This window comes from Lithohypha guttulata, assembly GCF_036872675.1.
Source record: "Lithohypha guttulata strain CCFEE 5908 chromosome Unknown scaffold_4, whole genome shotgun sequence".
Lineage (NCBI taxonomy): Eukaryota > Fungi > Ascomycota > Eurotiomycetes > Chaetothyriales > Trichomeriaceae > Lithohypha > Lithohypha guttulata.
In genome coordinates this window covers 833305-851432 of record NW_027042753.1, presented here as the reverse complement: position 1 = coordinate 851432, position 18128 = coordinate 833305, and the positions used below count along the sequence as shown (strand labels likewise).

General features: G+C 49.4%; 7 protein-coding genes across 7 annotated transcripts; 6 read left to right on the top strand and 1 right to left on the bottom strand.

The window, feature by feature from the left end:
• Positions 1-63: 63 nt before the first annotated feature.
• On the top strand, positions 64-761 carry LTR64_005458 (uncharacterized protein; the record flags this gene model as incomplete). Its single annotated transcript, XM_064899797.1, has 3 exons — positions 64-93; positions 139-430; positions 496-761. 3 exons carry the CDS (start codon positions 64-66, stop codon positions 759-761), a joined length of 588 nt encoding a protein of 195 aa, XP_064753109.1.
• A 1354-nt stretch (positions 762-2115) lies between these two features.
• On the top strand, positions 2116-3210 carry LTR64_005457 (uncharacterized protein; the record flags this gene model as incomplete). Its single annotated transcript, XM_064899796.1, has 2 exons — positions 2116-2835; positions 2926-3210. 2 exons carry the CDS (start codon positions 2116-2118, stop codon positions 3208-3210), a joined length of 1005 nt encoding a protein of 334 aa, XP_064753108.1.
• Positions 3211-7447: 4237 nt separating this feature from the next.
• LTR64_005456 (uncharacterized protein) lies at positions 7448-8197 on the bottom strand (the record flags this gene model as incomplete). Its single annotated transcript, XM_064899795.1, has 1 exon — positions 7448-8197. The coding sequence occupies one exon, from the start codon at positions 8195-8197 to the stop codon at positions 7448-7450; it is 750 nt and encodes a 249-aa protein (XP_064753107.1).
• A 1520-nt stretch (positions 8198-9717) lies between these two features.
• Positions 9718-11600, top strand: LTR64_005455 (uncharacterized protein; the record flags this gene model as incomplete). Its single annotated transcript, XM_064899794.1, has 2 exons — positions 9718-11293; positions 11347-11600. 2 exons carry the CDS (start codon positions 9718-9720, stop codon positions 11598-11600), a joined length of 1830 nt encoding a protein of 609 aa, XP_064753106.1.
• Positions 11601-11678: 78 nt separating this feature from the next.
• LTR64_005454 (uncharacterized protein) lies at positions 11679-13013 on the top strand (the record flags this gene model as incomplete). Its single annotated transcript, XM_064899793.1, has 1 exon — positions 11679-13013. The coding sequence occupies one exon, from the start codon at positions 11679-11681 to the stop codon at positions 13011-13013; it is 1335 nt and encodes a 444-aa protein (XP_064753105.1).
• A 1303-nt stretch (positions 13014-14316) lies between these two features.
• On the top strand, positions 14317-15966 carry LTR64_005453 (uncharacterized protein; the record flags this gene model as incomplete). Its single annotated transcript, XM_064899792.1, has 1 exon — positions 14317-15966. The coding sequence occupies one exon, from the start codon at positions 14317-14319 to the stop codon at positions 15964-15966; it is 1650 nt and encodes a 549-aa protein (XP_064753104.1).
• A 357-nt stretch (positions 15967-16323) lies between these two features.
• Positions 16324-17481, top strand: ATG3 (E2-like enzyme; the record flags this gene model as incomplete). Its single annotated transcript, XM_064899791.1, has 2 exons — positions 16324-16859; positions 16914-17481. 2 exons carry the CDS (start codon positions 16324-16326, stop codon positions 17479-17481), a joined length of 1104 nt encoding a protein of 367 aa, XP_064753103.1.
• Positions 17482-18128: the final 647 nt, after the last annotated feature.

The following is an 18128-nucleotide window of genomic DNA, read 5'->3' as shown; positions in this document are numbered from 1 at the left end:
ACCTGTCTCGCAGCGATTCAAGGCCGAGACTGCCTCATCACGAAGTTTCGGAACTCATCAGTAATGGTCGAGGAGGCTGGTTTCCAACCAATGGTACGTCTTATTCCTGACCATACTAGATCCAACTAACCACCATAGCTCTTGGTCACTGGCGATGGTCCTGCGGCTGGCATGCAAGAGCTATTCCCTGCATCTGACAACGAGAAGAAGTTGCAGCGCAGCTGTGACAACGCGGAGACAGTCGGTTTGTACCACCCAACCTCAACCAACAGCGCTCAGTCCAATACCGTTGCACCAGCTGTTACCACCGTACCGCCACCCAAGACTCAGCGGGCTGGTGGAGTATACTCATTGCCGGCTAATGGTCGAAAGGCCATAGCACTCAGCCAGGCAAAACATGATCCCTCTTTATCATCATCTTCGCGCACCAGTGAGCACACACAGCCTATGCGTCATCTTTCCTTGCTTGAACATTACTGACTAGTTCTACTACAGGTCTTTATGCACCCAGAGAGGGCCAAGCTCACCGAGAGCGACTTCTGCGACAGCAGTCCACATTTGATCGAGGCACTTTGTTTGCGCAGAACGAAGTAGCTCTTCGAGAGCCCCGAACCACACAAGCTTCCTCCACTATCAACGACGCTCGAGTTCCTACAGGTGCTCTGCCAGCTCAACACTATGCAGGCTTCGCACGAGTTCCCGAGAGATTTGCTGCAGCCGACGCTGGAGCTCTTGGTCAGTCTTTCTGGCGACACGGCTAGATGATGTCTTGTATGAATTGATATCTTGATCAATGTCTTGTGTGTCATTTGGTCATTTTATGACACAATCTTGCAATCTCGAACTGGATTGTCGCATACTGGGAAATGTTACGAATCATCGTCATCATGGAACTTGAGAGGAAAAACTCAAATGGAAGAATTGATTGATTAATGAATGGAGAGAAAGTTCCTGGTGTCATGGACACTTGCGACACATTCACAAGAACGTCTGGAAGGGTATAACATGAGTATGAACAGTAGGCAATTGCCAATAAATTCATTTGCCCTCAGATATGCCCTCCTCGCTTTTGTTCCATCTCTGTGACCAGTGTAAATCTTCGTTGAGAATCTTGTTTCGTGGTGTTGGAAGAAAGAGGACTGTGAGGCTGAGATCATTTCTTTGGGTAATGTGTTCTGGTTGCTCTAGTTCCCAAGCTCTTCCCTTTTGTGAATGTAGGATGTATTGAGTCCTTCGCTCTTCTTAAGCAGCTACCACTAGACGTTGTCGGTGTCAAGGATCAAGGCGTTCGAGAAGGGTCCACTCGGATGAAGCGACTCTGTGGGGTTGTAAGCTGATGGTCAACCAAGATTTAGAGTGTGAGGTTGATCTACATGCTCACGAAGCACGAAGACTGGACAGTGTAGATTGCTTGTGCTGGAGTCATGGGAGTATAAGTGTAACTAGTCAAGCCGAAGAACAGACTGACAGGTTGGAATTTTAATGCTTCTTCCAGCTTGGTAAAGTCCTGCTTTGTTTCTGACTCTTTTTCTACGCAGAAAGGCTCAATAGCTTCTCCAGCTTCTCCAGCTACGTAAATAAGCCTTTCTTGCCTGGGTAAGCATAATTCTGGCTGCGGGAAACTGCATTAGATCGTGCGGAGCGAACCTGCCGTGCATGATTGTCCATTTGTTGTACCGCGTCATGTGCTTGTGGATATTCGGAATCGAAAGATATACATTGCATGTAGCCTGATAGCTAGCACACTATGCTCGATTGCTGCAAGTACCTGGACAAGTATCTCTGTATTGTAGCGGACAATTCTTTACGTTTCGATAGTTCCGCCGGAGACCAGACCAGCGGCCGTTGCATTGTCATACATTCGACCCTCCCCAACCATCACTTCCTCCAGTACCGAAGACTCGAGCAAGCCGAGAGCATCAAGAAGAGCTGGCAAAAGAGGAGGCAGCGGTAATACAGAATTTGGACTGAACGTCAAGGTTTGCTTATCAAGGCTTGAAGCCGGTGCAGAACTCCTTCCACGTACACAACCCATCCATACACCACCGAAATTCTCGATCGCAGTGCTGTACAGCGTGGATATATACCAAGAGAATGGTTTCACGATCGGCAGCGATGGGACCTACAGGCCTTCTGTCACTCCCCACTGAGATCCAGCAGAAAATTTACAAATACCATTTCGAAGATGTCAGCATCACGGTCGATGTCAGTCCACAGCCATACACCACACCCATGGGCCGTGGGGTCAAAACGAACATCAGCTTCCCGGATCTGGTCAACCAATATGCCCTTGTACTGACATGCCGGACGCTATACACGATCGCGAAATCATATAGGAAATATGCTGGCTTGACGCTGGATATCAGAGAGTACACAATGTCTCCGTTCATAGACCACCTCAAACGAGCGATTCTGGCGCAACCGCAATTGCTCCGACTGTTCCAGAACTGTATAAGACTGGTACTGTGGGGGATGGATGGCGAGGTCTTCAATGACTTGAGACAGTGGATGCCGATGCTGAGAACACTGCGACTCGTCGACGTACATGTTGATTATCCTGCTCCTCCGCCTCTTTGGTTCAAGAATCTGAGTGATCTCTCGCGTTTTATCTCCGGAAATGGGAAAGAGCTTGAGGATGAGACGCAAGGAAATTACGAGCAGCTCATTCGCACGAAGGGAAGTTGGGCTGTTTCTTCTTGTCTTGCAAAGTTCACTGGTCAAGACTTTGAGCACAGAAGACCACAGCCAGTATCCCTTGCTGGACTCGATACCGAAGTTGCCATCGTCCGTTCCGACTTATATACCATCGGGAACGATATGTCATGGGCCTTATTGGTAAGTGTGCTAACTATCATGCGAACATATATACCTCATTCACAAACAGTAGCCCTCACTGAATCTCAGACATACTAACGATGCGAGCAGATCACTGTAACGGCATCGGCGCCAGGTGGTCGCAAGTGCATCATGGCTAGGCGAGCCGATGACTGGCTGCGCCTCTCACCGCCGGAAGACAAGCTCTTTGAGGTTTGTAAAAGAGCTGTAACTCAGCTGGCGCTGAAGAGGAAGGTCACCACCTCGAGAAACTGGTTTGAGTGGTCGCTGGTCGAGTATCAAGGCCAGCGACCACTGTGGAGAGAAACAGTCGATGTGAACGCTCGATGGATCAGAGCAGCCAACTTGCCGAGCTGTTTGCAAGATATAGTATGAGGCATCTGAACCGAAGTCGAGCAACCACTGATGAGTCCGGCTGATACTGAGTGAGAATGAAGTCAACCAGAACACCGTCATACCCGCTTCCGTTATAGATCAACCGATGTTGACGATGCTTTTCCGACGTGAACTGCTGACCTCACAAGCAGGGAACTACATGGCTAATGTGGCAGATAGATATGGAGCATTCGACACTGGAGGATCGACACAATGGAAGTGTCGCCAGTAAGTAAGGGTCGCCCACACTCAAGGTCAAGGGTGCCCTAAATCTTGGTAAGTGGAAGCCAGGTTTGCGATTCTGCTGGCTGTTTTAGCCTGAATCTGTGTCTGTCAACCTGGCCGGAGGTAACCACTGTGTTGAAACGATCACTGGGCAGAAATCTCCTCAGGAAATCGAAGACACGATATCCTACCACGGGATGCAAAGTCCTGAAATTGCAAGCAGCGCACATATCTTGTACAATACTCACAGTCCAACCAGCGTCGAAGGACCAAGTATTAAGAGGGCATCAGCAATGATCCCTTGATTGTGGATGTGCCTGGCTCTATGAGAGCATGATGTCGTGCAGAAGGCTCCCTCCATGGAGCAAGTTATTCCAGACGAGACAATCGAGTTGTTGTTCACCTGTAGCTTGCATCCACCGCTTGAAGAGGAAGCAGTCATTGTCTGCTGGGGTCACACTTGATCTCAAGCCCCAGTGGTTTACCAAACTTGAACAATAGGACGAGTCTATGCGCATACGGCAGCTCAGATGCCATGACTCCTTGTCAACCCTTGCTCTGCGATAGGCTGTGTTCTCGTGGCTACAGTCTGGTTACGGTCAAATGCACAGCAGGCCCCAAGCCTCGAATCCAGCAGCAACCTCATCTGCTCACCCTGCCTCGTTGTGTCTGAGACCCACATCGAGATTGAAGGACGTTCAACCAAGGGTGCTATACTGTGTCGAAGAGGGCATTCTGGTTGTGTGAAGTTGAACTGGCGAGGCTTTTTGCGTGGGCCAGGATCTCATATTGTGATTGGGTGTGGAGTGCCACGTCGACATTCCAGGAGCACCGACCCTTCTCAGCCCTAGATTGAAGGCAATGCACTACGAATCAAGCACGCTGCTAGTGGCTTTGACCAATTGTGTTGTCGACTAAAAGCTCTTAGCTGTTGTCGCCCCGTCGGACTGTGATCCTTGTTCGTCGAAGGAGGCATACTGATTGTTTCGGAGCCAGTTCACCACATTGCTGCCGAGCTCAGTCGCGTTGTCTGTGTGCTTGTTTTCTTGCTGAAAGGCTCGCTAGGTCTAAGGTGCTAAAGCAGGGTCGAGGTAAGGTCGGGCTGAGGTCGAGGTCTCGAGGTCATCCGGAATTTTGACAAGTAATGGTTTTCGCTGCCCAATGCTCTCACATACAGTCACTTGCCAGGCACTGAGTACTTGCCAGCTATTCTTGTGTCTTTTGAAGCTTCAAGGCTAAGTTGTATGGGTTAGACGTTGTGGATAGCGCGGATGATTGTCATTGTTGAGTGGCAGTGCACTTTCAAATCCTGGTCAAAAAAGTTGCACAATTCTGCGCGTTTGCAAGCCCGAAGCAGGATGCTGGATACAACCTAGAAAAGCACAAGTACGATCTCCCAGACCCCTAGGCAATGGCACAACGAAGAGCCTCTGGACTACCTCACATGGTCACCCGAAAACATCTGGTCCAAACCACCGCCCACACCCAACTGTGATGCATTTACACCAAATTGAGACGACAACAATGTGGCCGGCTACAACACATGCTGATTGCACTCTCGACCTCTAGATTACGTTGCATCGCAGTGGCAGGGTGTGCATGAGCAACAGGCACTGCACTACCCCCAGCCTCGTGACCGTGGATTGGACTAGCGAAAGACCTTCACAACAACAACATTACGGCAAGCTTGGAAGCCCACCGATGCAACGACGAGCCCCTTGACGAACCGAGTTCCACTCTCCGCGGACTGTTGGGCAATGGCTAGGTAGTGACCACGACGGTCAGTAGCTGGGACAGGTCTCTCAAGGTACTAGCAAAGGAACGAACATTGACTCTGCACACATTGTCTGCTGCACGAGTATAAGCACTTGTGAAGCAGTCGTTATTTGTAAGAAGACACCGAAATGGTAGGAAAGCATATTGACCTTGCCCAAGACGATGTACAAATCCAGCTGTCAGCGCGATCCTGGTACCTTCCATTTTCAGCACAAGACCTCTGAAACTCGATCCCAGTTTTCTCCAGCAACGGACGACGTCCTCCTTACTATGACCAACTCTACTAGACCTTAAGAATCGCTTGATCTGGGTTGGAAACGCAGGCAGACCGAAATAGCAGTATTGCTTGTAAATTCGCAAGCCACGAGTCAACCCGTACAACATCTTTGCTCTCTACGAGCGTCCTCAATACATACATTCGTTCCTCAAACCCTACGCCACATGTCGGATGGTCATTCTCGATAATCAAAGAACAGCGAAATCGGTCTGAGAGCGCCAGCCAAGGCGACAGGAAGATCTTTTAGAGTCAGAGAACTTTCAAGCATGATGGCAAAAGAGTCCTCAAGTAGCAACCCTGACGTCTGCCTCCAGTTCTAGTGTTGTGCAGCTATTAGGGATTGAGGCCTTGAGACGGCACGTTCTCGAGTATTACAGGACAAGTTCATATCTGAAGAACGGAGGAAACAAGAATACTCACAACTACAGGTGAAGAGCATCGCATATGACGCGAAATGTTCGTGGCCCGTCGCGCTCATATCTATTGAGGCTACAGCAGATCTGAATCTTGTGACTTTGTCCCTAAGGTCCTGGGCTGTGATGGCGGGTTCGTGGCAGCAGTGCAAGTCTTGTCGCTGATGCAATACTGGCAATTTTCATATCGCACGCATGTTCTGAATGTCGGAATGAGGCTCGGTTTTTAGCTGCTTGCTACAGCAGACTGCTAACTTCAGGAGACAAATATTGGAGGCATTTGCAGGTATGTCTACATCGTGCCCACCCCTGTCTCCGCTCGTGTCCTGCCGCGTCAGTGAATCTGCCACCATTGGCATATATCTAAATAAGTACTTCTGACCTGACGTGTGCTTCGTCATAAGTCTTGAAAACTGGATGATTGACGAGGCTGTATTATGAAGAGGTCAAAATCCATGCCACGAAATTCATTGGACGCCCGTTCTGGCGCTCTCGTTGAGACGTAGCTGTCTTTTTAGGTAAGTCTCGAGCCAGGGATTTGCTGATCCATTGCTCAACTATATTCGGTCCTCCATGTTACAAGGGTTTCAAGTTCACAACCTCTGCTTTTTTACATTACTCGTGCATCGATGGTGGACCAGAACATGAATGACCTCATTCTTCGAGAATTGAAAGCACAATGTTAGGAAACTCGAGCGAACCAGCTACTCCAGGAGACTTCAAGAGCGTCTTTGACCCGGTTCACTGTGCTATGCTGATATTGATTGTGGCATCGGAGAAAAGCAAACTTATTGTGGCAGTGATGTGCACCTTCATGCGTACGCTGCATATTTGGTGTCTATCTCCATGACAGGCACAAGGTTCGAACTGTTTTCGAGATCAGAGGCTAAGGTGTGACTCAGAGAAATACTCTGAAAGATCCAGACGTATTTGAGTTTCTCGATAATGGAAATTTGACAATGTTACGAGATAATCATTCCCATTGGAGACTGAGAAGAGGAATGAGCAGGAGCTAAGCGACACCGTGGATCATCACCAGCAGAAGCACACAGGATCATAAGCTTCTTACGTCTGAACAGGAATCATTCACCAACTTGTATTTGAGGACAATCTTTGTGTATCTATACACTACTAACAACCAGTACTTGAAGATACGCAAGCATGCAAGAGGGGCTTAACTCAATATCACAGATTCATCCCAACACATTGTGCTTTTAGTATATGTCTCCTAAAACGTACCTCAGTTTCGTCCGCATGCAGCCGTAGTTGCCAAGTTGCCACAAGAGCAAGACGATGTTCTCTTTCTACCACTAATTGGACTCGACTTTCATTGTCCTTGCTTAAATGGTGGCACTGTGGAAGCGTGATGGAGTTCATTGCACTAGTCCAGATGAGGACTAGATCATTGAAGGCCAGCATCGCGAACACGTCCGGTACAAAACTTCGCGTCAATTCTTGAAGTTGAGTATATACATATTATACTACGAACACTGTCTACTATACCAACAAAGGCTACCTCGCTGGGTGAAATCCTGAAATCTGCAAGTTACCTGGTCGCAAGGACGTAGCCCAGGGCAAGTCGAGGATCACGTCGCTTACTTTCACCACTTCCCATGCTCGACGACGCTTCACGACCTGGAATGCCCACCTCTAGCTCCGGACTAGGCGCCCAACTTCTCGCGCGTCGCTCTTTCGCGTCTTTGAGCATGTCTGGCTCTGTGACTTCTTCCTTGATGAATTGCTTCCTACCACCATAATATTCCTCAACGTCGTTTTCAATTGACTCAACGACTTCCGATTGTCCAGGACTTCCGCCTGGGCCTAGATTGAGGGCCGAGCACATGGTAGCCATTACCTGCAAAGGCGAATCACCTGTGCTAGGGCTCGAATTTCCAGCATGCCGAGGCAATGTCTTGGTGTCGACGTCCATCTGCTCAGCCTTGATCGCTGGTTCCGGCGTACTGGAGCTAAATGACTTCGAACGTCCGCTAACACTTAGCGGGATACGTCGTTCCTCGGCATCCATACCCGCATCATCTCCCTCGGCCCTCAGTTGAACGGACAAACAGTGAGAGCATGTCTGCGGGTATAGCCAACATTTCTTGTTCTTCCGATGGTGTTTGCTACCCAAGTTTCGACACAGACCTGAACTTTGGAGACAGCACAATCGATCGTTCTTTGGATCGTCTCGTTTGTGCATCAACGAGCCTGTCTCACTCCTCCTCTTCTCTCGAGCTGCTTCGCGTAGAGCTCGGCGCGCTTTGCTAGCTTCTACGCGTCTTTTCGAGCTTGTCATTGTTCAAGCGGGTCGAAGCGGAGTTTGAAATGGCTCTTCGCGGCAGTGACCACCTCTTCTCCGGTTGTTTAAGCAAAGTCTTCTTTCTTTGTGGCAACAAGGACCGGCTGATAGTGAGGGCTCGCCGGTGTACTAAAAAGTCGTGTGGTTTGTGATGCGTAATCGCGAAGAGAATTTTACTGGCTCGAAATAGTTGCATGCTGCTATTATTGGTATACGAGGCCTAACCACGATTCTCTCGAATTGTGAATTTCGTGAAGAGCGAGCTCGAAGCATTATATGTGCTTCCTGGGAGCGATAGAGACAAAGACAAAGTTGCTCATGGTTGCTTTGTTGCCCGGATCCGGCATGACATATCTGGCCTGTCGTGTTTTAGACGTCTTCGGACGCCTATGAACTGTCTTCAGGATCTATACCGAGCTAGGACATCATATTTGCCATGATGCTCAGTTTAAGATATCAGCATGGTACCTCTGCTTGGTGGCCATGCGTCGGGGTGGAGATATGGCGGGTGGTCCGTGCGTCTACCCATCTTGGTTATATCTCTGCCACCATACCTCACCACAACACATGTCGCTTCTCTTCAGTGTTTCTCCTTTGCAATCAGAATGGCACTCTATGGCAGGTATCGAACACCACTTGATGGTAAAGAGGCTTCGATATGCAGCTCACAGTACTTCAATCCTGATCTGGCCACGGACGAGTGTGCTTGTGGCATGCCCATGCGCCCATTGGAGTTCTCAAAATTCTCAGTACGTGCATCGTAGTTGGATGAGCACCACGCTGAGAGTCATCACTGTAGCTGAGCAGCTCCGCCAGTCATCTCAACTTCTTCACTGGTTGGAGCAGTGATATTGATTCACATTACTACAAGTTATCGAGTGCTTTATTGTTGCTGCACTCTCTATCACTTCACAAATGAACAAACACGCAGGCTGCAGCCTGCCTCCATTACAATGAGTATGGCAGGTCACTGAGAGTGGCATCTGTTAACAAGTGCCAGCGTCTTCTCCACTCACGATTGGACGCGCAGAAACCGGCGTCACTTCAGTGTTTACTGAATTTCATGTCACCTCGCGAAGTCGGCTTGGCAGCCTGCTCTGTGTCTGCATCAAGATCGCGATCCTCGAACTTTCCTTCCTCCCACCTGTTCGTCAAGGCTATGTCAGAATCGTTGCATTCGCGTACAATTTTACGAAATCCATTGGTAACTTTTCACAGCCTTAGTTCGTGTAACCTCTACTTTGGTCCATCGTGCGCAAGTCCCTAAGAATTTTTGGTGTACTCTGAAACTGTCAAGCAATAGCCTCTTGTGCAGCGATATCAATTACCACCAGCGAATGAACCTATCGTCTGGTCCCGATACTGACTTCAGATTGTTCTTATCGAAGTCAACTCTTCTTCCACAACACAACTGCTTATTACTCTCCAGATGTGAGTGAGACTTGTGGCTTGCTCAGCAGCTTTACTGACATGATGTAGCCCAGTAGCAGCAGATCGTCCTGTTCTCAAACTACACGATGAGCGGTTTCAAGTCTCTTCCAGGGAAGCTCCCGTCTGCTCCGCTGAGGGCTCGAGCAGAACCTCTCAACCGTTTCTTGTCAAACTCAACTTACGAACTATGCGCTCACGAACTCGAGGCTATCACGAACCCTCAGCAATTGTTCAAAAATGATGGTACTGACAACATGCACTTCAGAAACCGTTACCACATCCGAAAGAGAATGGTAGACTTTCTCAGAAGTCCCGAGAGGCGCTACGTCGAAGGTTTTGTCCTCATGGCGGCTCGCAAGGCATTGAGACTTAGTCGAGACCCTAGCCCCAACGTGTGCGACGATGAATTGTCAGACACGTTGAAGGCAATCCAGAAGCAGGTAGCCTCCTTCTACGTCAACGGCAAGAAGATATATGATACCAAGGCTAAGATTTCAGCTGCTGCCACTGCCGAGGCCAAGTTTGGTATCGATGAGGCTGTTCGGAGTATCTTCAAGAAACGATCAAGAGAAGATGATACCGATGCTGAGCGAGCTCGGAAGAAGCACATGCCCGAAGGTTCATTTACTAGTTCTCCTACACCCACACCCACACCTGAAGAAGGTGGTGCAGGCACCAAGTCAGAATCGACTGTTCCTAGTCCTGCTGAGTCTTCTTCACAACCAAAAGCTAATGAGCCCGTTGACTCCATGGATGGTAAAGGACAAGATACGGAGGATGCTAAAGAACCCAAGCAAGGTCCAGAGGAACCGGCTCCTACTGGTTCGTCCTCACCACCTGAAGACAATTCAGCCTCCAAAAACAAACCACCACCATGCAAATTCGCAGCGTTCTGTGCCTCGACAAGGCTGACGTGTTCGAAATCTCCTCCATGCGACGTTGAGAATATCCTTCCCAACCTCAGGAACGGAAAGTTGCAAGACTTTTTCAGTATGTGTCCCGAATGTTCAAAGCAGTTGTGTATAGCCGGTCTTGGGCCTATGCCAGAGGGTGACAGAGCAGCACACCTAGCAGCAGCAGCAAGCCGTGATGCAACATGTTGGTTCAGCAATAAATTCTACGAACGATCGGAAGGTTACACACTTCTTTCTGATGAGAACCCTCTAAGTGATTACTTCAGGACTTTCTGGGGTGTGCAATCCTTTAGGAAGGCTGCAAAGGAAATCTCCGACACTGTCGAACAAGATCGGTCTAGTAGCCAATGTAGACCAAGCACCGACGCCAGAGAAGACTTTGTGCCATCTTCGTCTGCTGCCGCTGCTGCTAGTCCTGGAAGCGACGACACTGTTCCCGTGACTGCTGCGTGCAGCCCATATCCTAGCCCACCACAGACACCACAGTCCCCGGTGTTCTCTACTACCTCAAACGATCCGCCTAGTCCACTAACGCCAAGCACTCCTGTGTCGTCAACTACATCTAGCCACAGATGCCTAAAGAAGCGATTTGTCTCTGACCGTTCTCACCCATACAAGCGGGACTCATCAACAAAACCTCGAAGAAGCCCTCGAAGCAGTTTGTCGAACATATTGTCGAATCAAGGTCAGATTTTTGACGGGCTTCGACATTCATTGGGTCTCCTCAAGTGTCTGGTCCGCGAAGTCCGTCAGAACCGATGCTTGAAACACCTGTCACAGTGCCGGTGCCAACAATCGTAGCTCAGCCTACACCTCAGCTTGCACCTCACTCTGCACCTCTAGCAGCATGCCCTACCACTTTCGAACCGATGCAATCATTTGGCTTTCAGCAGGTAGCCCAGCCTCCTCAACAGACATTAGACGAACACATGGCATTGGAGCCAGCCTGCGAGAGGAACAACGACAAAGAGCAAGGAAAAGCGCAACACAAGCACACAGCCAAGGGTGGCGGTAATGCTGGCTCAACCAGCGCAGGGAAACGCAGCTTCGGCTAAAGCACAATCAAGGTCTCGGTCCCTAACACCAGTCATGCAGTCGACGCTACTGCGATTAGAGCAACAAACACTGCGATCATGCAAGGTGCATCTGAAACTACAAGTGCCACACAAAATGTGAATGTGGGTGGCCATGGAGCGACACCGGTCACCGATCACGACCTTGATCGCTTCGCAAACTTGACTAGTCGTTTCAACCCCAAGTCTTATCGTGGAATCAACAAGCTGTTCAACGAGCTGATTCAAGCGGCTCGTGGAAAGAATTTGAAGCTCGACCAGGTCCGTGCGCCAATGGCTTCAACACCAAAGCTGGTGAGCAGTATGCCAGCTTACACAAAACGCCACGATCCTGGCTGTCTCAACTGGCAGCTCAAGTATAGGGCTCCTAACGACGTCAGAAATTTCTGTTACGAGGATGTCTTGGCCAATTTGAAGGAGAAGGTGAAAGATATGTGGCGGGACACAGAGTCAGATCAGTGGGTAGATCTCTTGACCCTTGCCTTACAGTCAGGACTCCACCCCAGAGATTTGTTCACTCAGAATGAACTCGGTGAAGAATGGTATCGAAATACAGTTCTTGGAGAGAAGTTTGCAACTGAAGACCATGACCTCTATGGTAACCAATTCTTGTATCCAGGAGAAGGATTAGCATTTCCTCCCGACGATGAAGAAAAGAAGAAAGAGCCTGCAGAACCTGTCATAGACAACAAGTACTTCGACGATCTTCACTATTACAAGCACATGAGACCCGAAGCCGCCGATGCAAGAGCTGTGTTCCTCTTCGAGGAAATCCGTCAGCGAAATCTCTTCAGTTTGCTCCAAGAGGTCAACACTGAGGGTTTCACGGGAGAGCCTGGAAACGACCTGAACGCTGATAAATTACTAGATGACATGGAGACGAGCACCGATGACCTACACGCTGCCATCGAGCAAAGTGGCTACCTTTGGACTGGCAGACGAAAAGCACTGTGTGGCCTCTTCGACATGATTCACCATGCAAGAGCTGCCATTGAGAACGACATGATAGCTGAAGAGGACTGCCGAACCCCTCAGAGTCGAGCAGACTATGAATTTTTCTTCAACACGATGGAGGTATTGGTTGCACATCGCTTCCCTAGGTGCACCAAGTTCGGCGTCTTCAGTGACATTGAAGACCCGAAAGGTTTGACGGTCATCGACTGTGAAGAGTATGCAGCTCGTATGCGGGGGGCTAAGGGCTGGATCTTCCACAGTCCGCCACCATCGGCATGTCAATCGATGTCTGAGATATCGTACACGGCTGCTCTTCAACCATGGCAACGCAAATCACAGAAGTACAGCTATCGGCAGTCGCTGCGAAAGAACCGACGAAAGGTAGCGCCGAGGAGCGTTGCGCGCCGAGCCAGGGATGCCAATACGGCGATGGAGACTTGAGTGCAGAGTCCATCTGAAAGTGTTCACCAACAGCCTCTGGTGCAAGGTTGGTGTGAGACTGAACTGCGGAGCACGCAACAAAGAGTTCAAGGACAAAAGAGAAGTTTGTGTACAACGTTGATCACGACATACATCTGCAGACGCCTCACATCTCAGATACTCTATCCAGCTTCCATAACTGCAATGATCGCAACGATCGCGCCCGTCTGAGTGGCAATGGCAGAAGCAGAACAAGCGCTACCGTTTCCATGGCCAGCAAGACAATCTCGCCATGACCTTCTAGCCTTGATCGAAGCAGCCAAATATTTCCTCGAAGAACTTCAGTCCCGATCGTCCGAATAGTGATAGAGAGATAGAAGGAAAGCAGGAAAGAGGAGAGCAGGTGAAAAGGAGCAGGAGAGAACAGAACCGAAAAACCTACAAAAAAAGTTAAGAGCCACACAACACAACAACAACATCATCGTTGCTACTGTCAACGCAGAAGAATGCGACAACAACTTCTGCGGTAATGAAAGGTGGAAGAGAATAGAACCGGAACCCCGAAAAAAGAATTGCCAGAAAAGAGCTGTGCAAGACAACAACGACACCAACAACATCATCGTCGTGGTCATCACTGCCATTGTCGCAGCAGAAATGGTGACAGCGACAACAACGACAGCAGTAACAAGAAGGCAACCAGGAACTATGTCGAGGGAATGAAGAAGTAGACAGGAGGACTACTAAGGGGACGAATGTCACGGCTAAGCATGAGAAGTGCTAGCTAAACCTCTTCGAAGACACAAAGATTTGAGATAAAAGTAGATACTCCAGTAGATAGATAGACGGTAGTTCCTGGTTGCAAGACCCGTTAGAAAGTAACAGCAACATCATCAACATCATCATTGAGTACTGGAACGTGTTCCGAGCATCTACTGTGATACTACATCGTGTCGTCAACCCAGCACCACTTGGAGATTCTGGCGGGGCCATTGACTTCTCGTATGTGTGTAGGATGCGCTTTTACCCAATTCCCACATGCTTGTTTGATCGTAACCTTGACGTTGGTCGTCCAATGGCTAGATGGGTAGCGACGAATGTACAGATTACTGAGATGCAATAAGCCCACGAGTTAGCCGTAGTACGGCAAGAAAAAAGTTTGAGAATCGTACGGTTTTCAGGGTTATCGCGATGATAGCTGATCTCGAGTCCATTACGCGTCAGCAAGGATGCCTGATTTCAGTAGCTGGGCTTCACATTCGTTCGCCTTTCTCGAAGTCGGAACTTGATGATCACGAGGCGGTGAGCGTCTGACCATTCGGGCGAGATGAAGTCGATTCTCGAGCAAAACGAAGGTAACAGCAACGACACGATCGCGTCAGAAAGCACACCACTACTGGCTGGGGGAAATCATGCACCTACAGCTGATGTCCAAGCAGCAGAGGCAACCTCAGCAAGGAGGGAGTCTGCCACAAGTACACAATCCAAGAACACATCTTCGAGCCAACTAAACAGCAACGAAAGCACGATAATCGCGACACCTCCAAGCGTCTCACAGAAAGAACGACCTCTCCCTGTCCGCCAGATTCTGCTTCTATGCTTTGCACGACTAGTAGAGCCAATTGCCTTCTTCTCGATCTTCCCCTTCATCAACCAGATGTGCGCCGAGAACGGCAACCTGGAACCAGCGGACGTCGGCTTCTACTCTGGACTGATAGAATCACTCTTCAGCCTGACACAAATGGCCGTCATGATTCTCTGGGGTCGTCTGGCTGATCGCTTTGGTCGCAAGCCTGTTCTCTGTATCTCTTTGTTCGGAGTGGCATTTGCAACAGCGTTGTTTGGGTTTGCGCAGACTATTTGGCAGATGATAGTGTTCCGTTGTCTGGCAGGGATATTTGCTGGGACTATTGTCACGATTCGGACAATGTTTACGGAGCATAGTACGTCGAAAACGCAGGCTCGAGCTTTCAGCTGGTTTGCTTTTTCGGGAAACTTGGGGATTTTGTTTGGCCCTTTGATTGGAGGTGTGTTGGCGAATCCGGCCAAGCAGTACAGAGGGACTTTCAAGGGTGTTAGGTTCTTCGAGGAGTATCCTTACGCGTTGGCTACACTGGCTACTGGGACTATTGCTCTTGTCGCAGCAGTCGTGACATTCTTCTTTGTGGAGGAGACTCTTCCATCTTCTAGTAGAAAGTCTGGTCTGAGCAAGAATGATTTAGAGGCAGAATCGGCAGCGGACGAACCTATTGACAACGAAGGAAAATACAAGACTACTTGGTCCCTGGTCAAAGCGCCAGGAGTCGCACCGGTGCTCTATCTCTATTCTCACAACATGCTGCTAGCATTTGCCTATACGGCCATCATTCCAGTTTTCTACTACGAACCAATCTCCCTAGGAGGCTTCGGATTCTCCTCCAGACTAATCTCGCTTTTCATGGCTCTTACAGGAGCAGCACAGGCAACCTGGTTGCTTCTCGTCTTCCCACCTCTACAGCATCGCATCGGCACAGGGGGCGTACTACGGCTTTGTGCATATGTATATCCTCTCTTCTTCATCGTCAGTCCGGCATTGAACGCGCTTCTTCGCCAAGGATCTCACGAAGGAAAAATTATCTTCTGGGTGATTGCACCTATACTGCTCTGTCTGGGTGTCGGGGTTAGCATGTCCTTTACAGCGATTCAGCTTGCGTTGAACGACGTGAGTCCAGGTCCGAAGACACTTGGCACACTTAATGCGCTGGCATTAACGCTCGTGTCTGGACTTCGAGCATTCAGTCCAGCTGCTTTCACGAGTCTGTATGCAGTGGGCGTCAGTAAGCAGATTTTGAAGGGTTATCTGGCTTGGGTTGTGATGGTAGTGCTTGCTGCTGGTTTCAGTGTCGCTGTAAGATGGCTACCGGAGAAGGCTGAGGGAAAGATAGACGATGATAGGGGACATGTTGATGAGGAATACAGTGATCAGCCTCAAAGATAGCAAATCATTACTACCTCGACTTTATGAACTTTTATTCTTCATTGTCTTCAGTCATAGACATTTGCTTAGGTCAATAGTTTGAAGTTGCCGCTTTCACAGGCTGTAAAGTGGTTTACGCGGGCAAAAAGTTCACCCATTCGCTGATAGTTGTCACATGTTCCTGCTTGCAGCTGGTGGGCATCACAATGCATGCGGGCTGCAGCCTAGCTCAAGGTCACAAAGTATTGTCCACCAAAGTGAGGCCTGCCTCTCATTCTACAACACTACAGCACTAATAGATATTCTTTACGGCTTGTACAACAGCTCCAGTGAGATCCCATTTCGAAGTCTATCTGTCAACCCAACACAGCAAGAACCATGGCATCAGCCCTTCGATCATGGATCGACTGGGGTCGCGACCACCTCACACCCGTATCACATACCTCAACCTTCAGATCAACAGGCCAAATCACACCCGAGGAATACGTCTTAGCCGGCGACTACCTCGTCTACAAGTTCCCATCCTGGTCGTGGTCCGATGCAGCCACACCATCCAAGCGAGTAAACTATCTACCACCAAACAAGCAGTTCCTCGTAACAAGAGGCGTGCCGTGCCACAAACGACTCGACGACAACTTTGCAGGCAGTGGAGGCGCGGCTGACGACTTGGTCCGTGATGGATTTCTGGGTGGACCTGACGATGAACCTGGTGCCGATGCGGACGATGGCTGGTTGAGGACGGGTGGGACGAGTGAGAAGGAGCAGGAAGGCCTGCGTGGGCAGGTCAGGACTATGTCTGAGTCTGGTCAATTAGGGACTGCGGAGCGAGAGGATGAGGAGGAGATACCGGATATTGAAGATGAGGACGATGATAATGAGGCTATTATCCGAGACAAGTCGGATCCTTCTTCAACGTATGTCTCCTTGTGCCAGAAAACTGGGAGTACTGTAGCTGACGAACTTTACAGGTCAACACGGACATACACCCTCTACATAACCTACACACCTTACTACCGAACTCCTAGAATGTACCTCTCAGGCTACATCTCTCCCTCCGAACCACTTCCCCCCACAGCCATGATGGAAGACATAGTAGGAGACTACAAAGACAAGACCGTCACGCTCGAAGACTTTCCCTTCTTCGACAACAGCGTAAAAATGGCAAGCATACATCCCTGCAAACACGCCAGCGTTATGAAAATCCTCCTCGATCGAGCCGACGCCGCACTCAAGCTCAGACTACAAAAAGCAAAAGCATCAGGTACAAGTCAAATTGCAGGAGGAAAACCAATATCCGGAATGGAAGGGCTGATAGATGATACAAACAAGCTCGCTTTACAAGAAAACCAGAAGAGAGGGCACGAGGCTGGTGTAAAAGCTGGTGGCGGTGATGAGTGGGAGGTACTTGATCAAGCTGATGAAGATGAGAGTGATGAGAAGGTTGCGATACGGGTAGATCAGTACCTGGTCGTATTCCTGAAGTTTATGGCTAGTGTTACGCCGGGCATTGAGCATGATTTTACGATGGGTGTTTGAGCGGCATATTAGTGTTATGAAATGTGTTTTTGAATCAGCGGGTTGATGAGTCGATGATGGCGCGGGATTGAGTCATGGGGAGCGTATGAACAGTCCTTTTTTGATCCCTCATTGTAGTAGCATTGAGAGTTGAACTTCCACGATGCAGCTATCACTATGTCTCGCCGTAGCCGCTGAGTTTAGTGGAGGCAGGAGCGACGCGTTGTCTCTCCTACTTGAACTTTTTGCAGTGAGATGCTCGCATTACTCCCCAGCACTGCCTACTCTTCTACTGATGCTCAGCCCGTTATCAATTGCATAATGCCTACAATTGACTGAGAAATATGCTACTGCTTGCTTGTCACGTTCGTGTAGCAGAGGTCAAAAGTGTGCTAACGTTGACACGAAAGATGTCCGACTTTGTTCCTCAAAGTATATAAGCTAATGTAAGCGACTGTTACCTCGGGGCCAAATCGTTGATCTGTGTCCCTCATCTGTGAGGGACTGCCTGAACTTGACGGCGACGCGATTTGTGTGTGCCCAGCGTATGCATCAGTTCCTCCTCCTCCGTGCCTCGTTCGCGCTGCTCGCAGTGGCTCAAGCAAAATGTTCGCGGCTTCGTCATACCTCTCGCCCCTATCAGATTTGATCAGGCAATACCCAATATC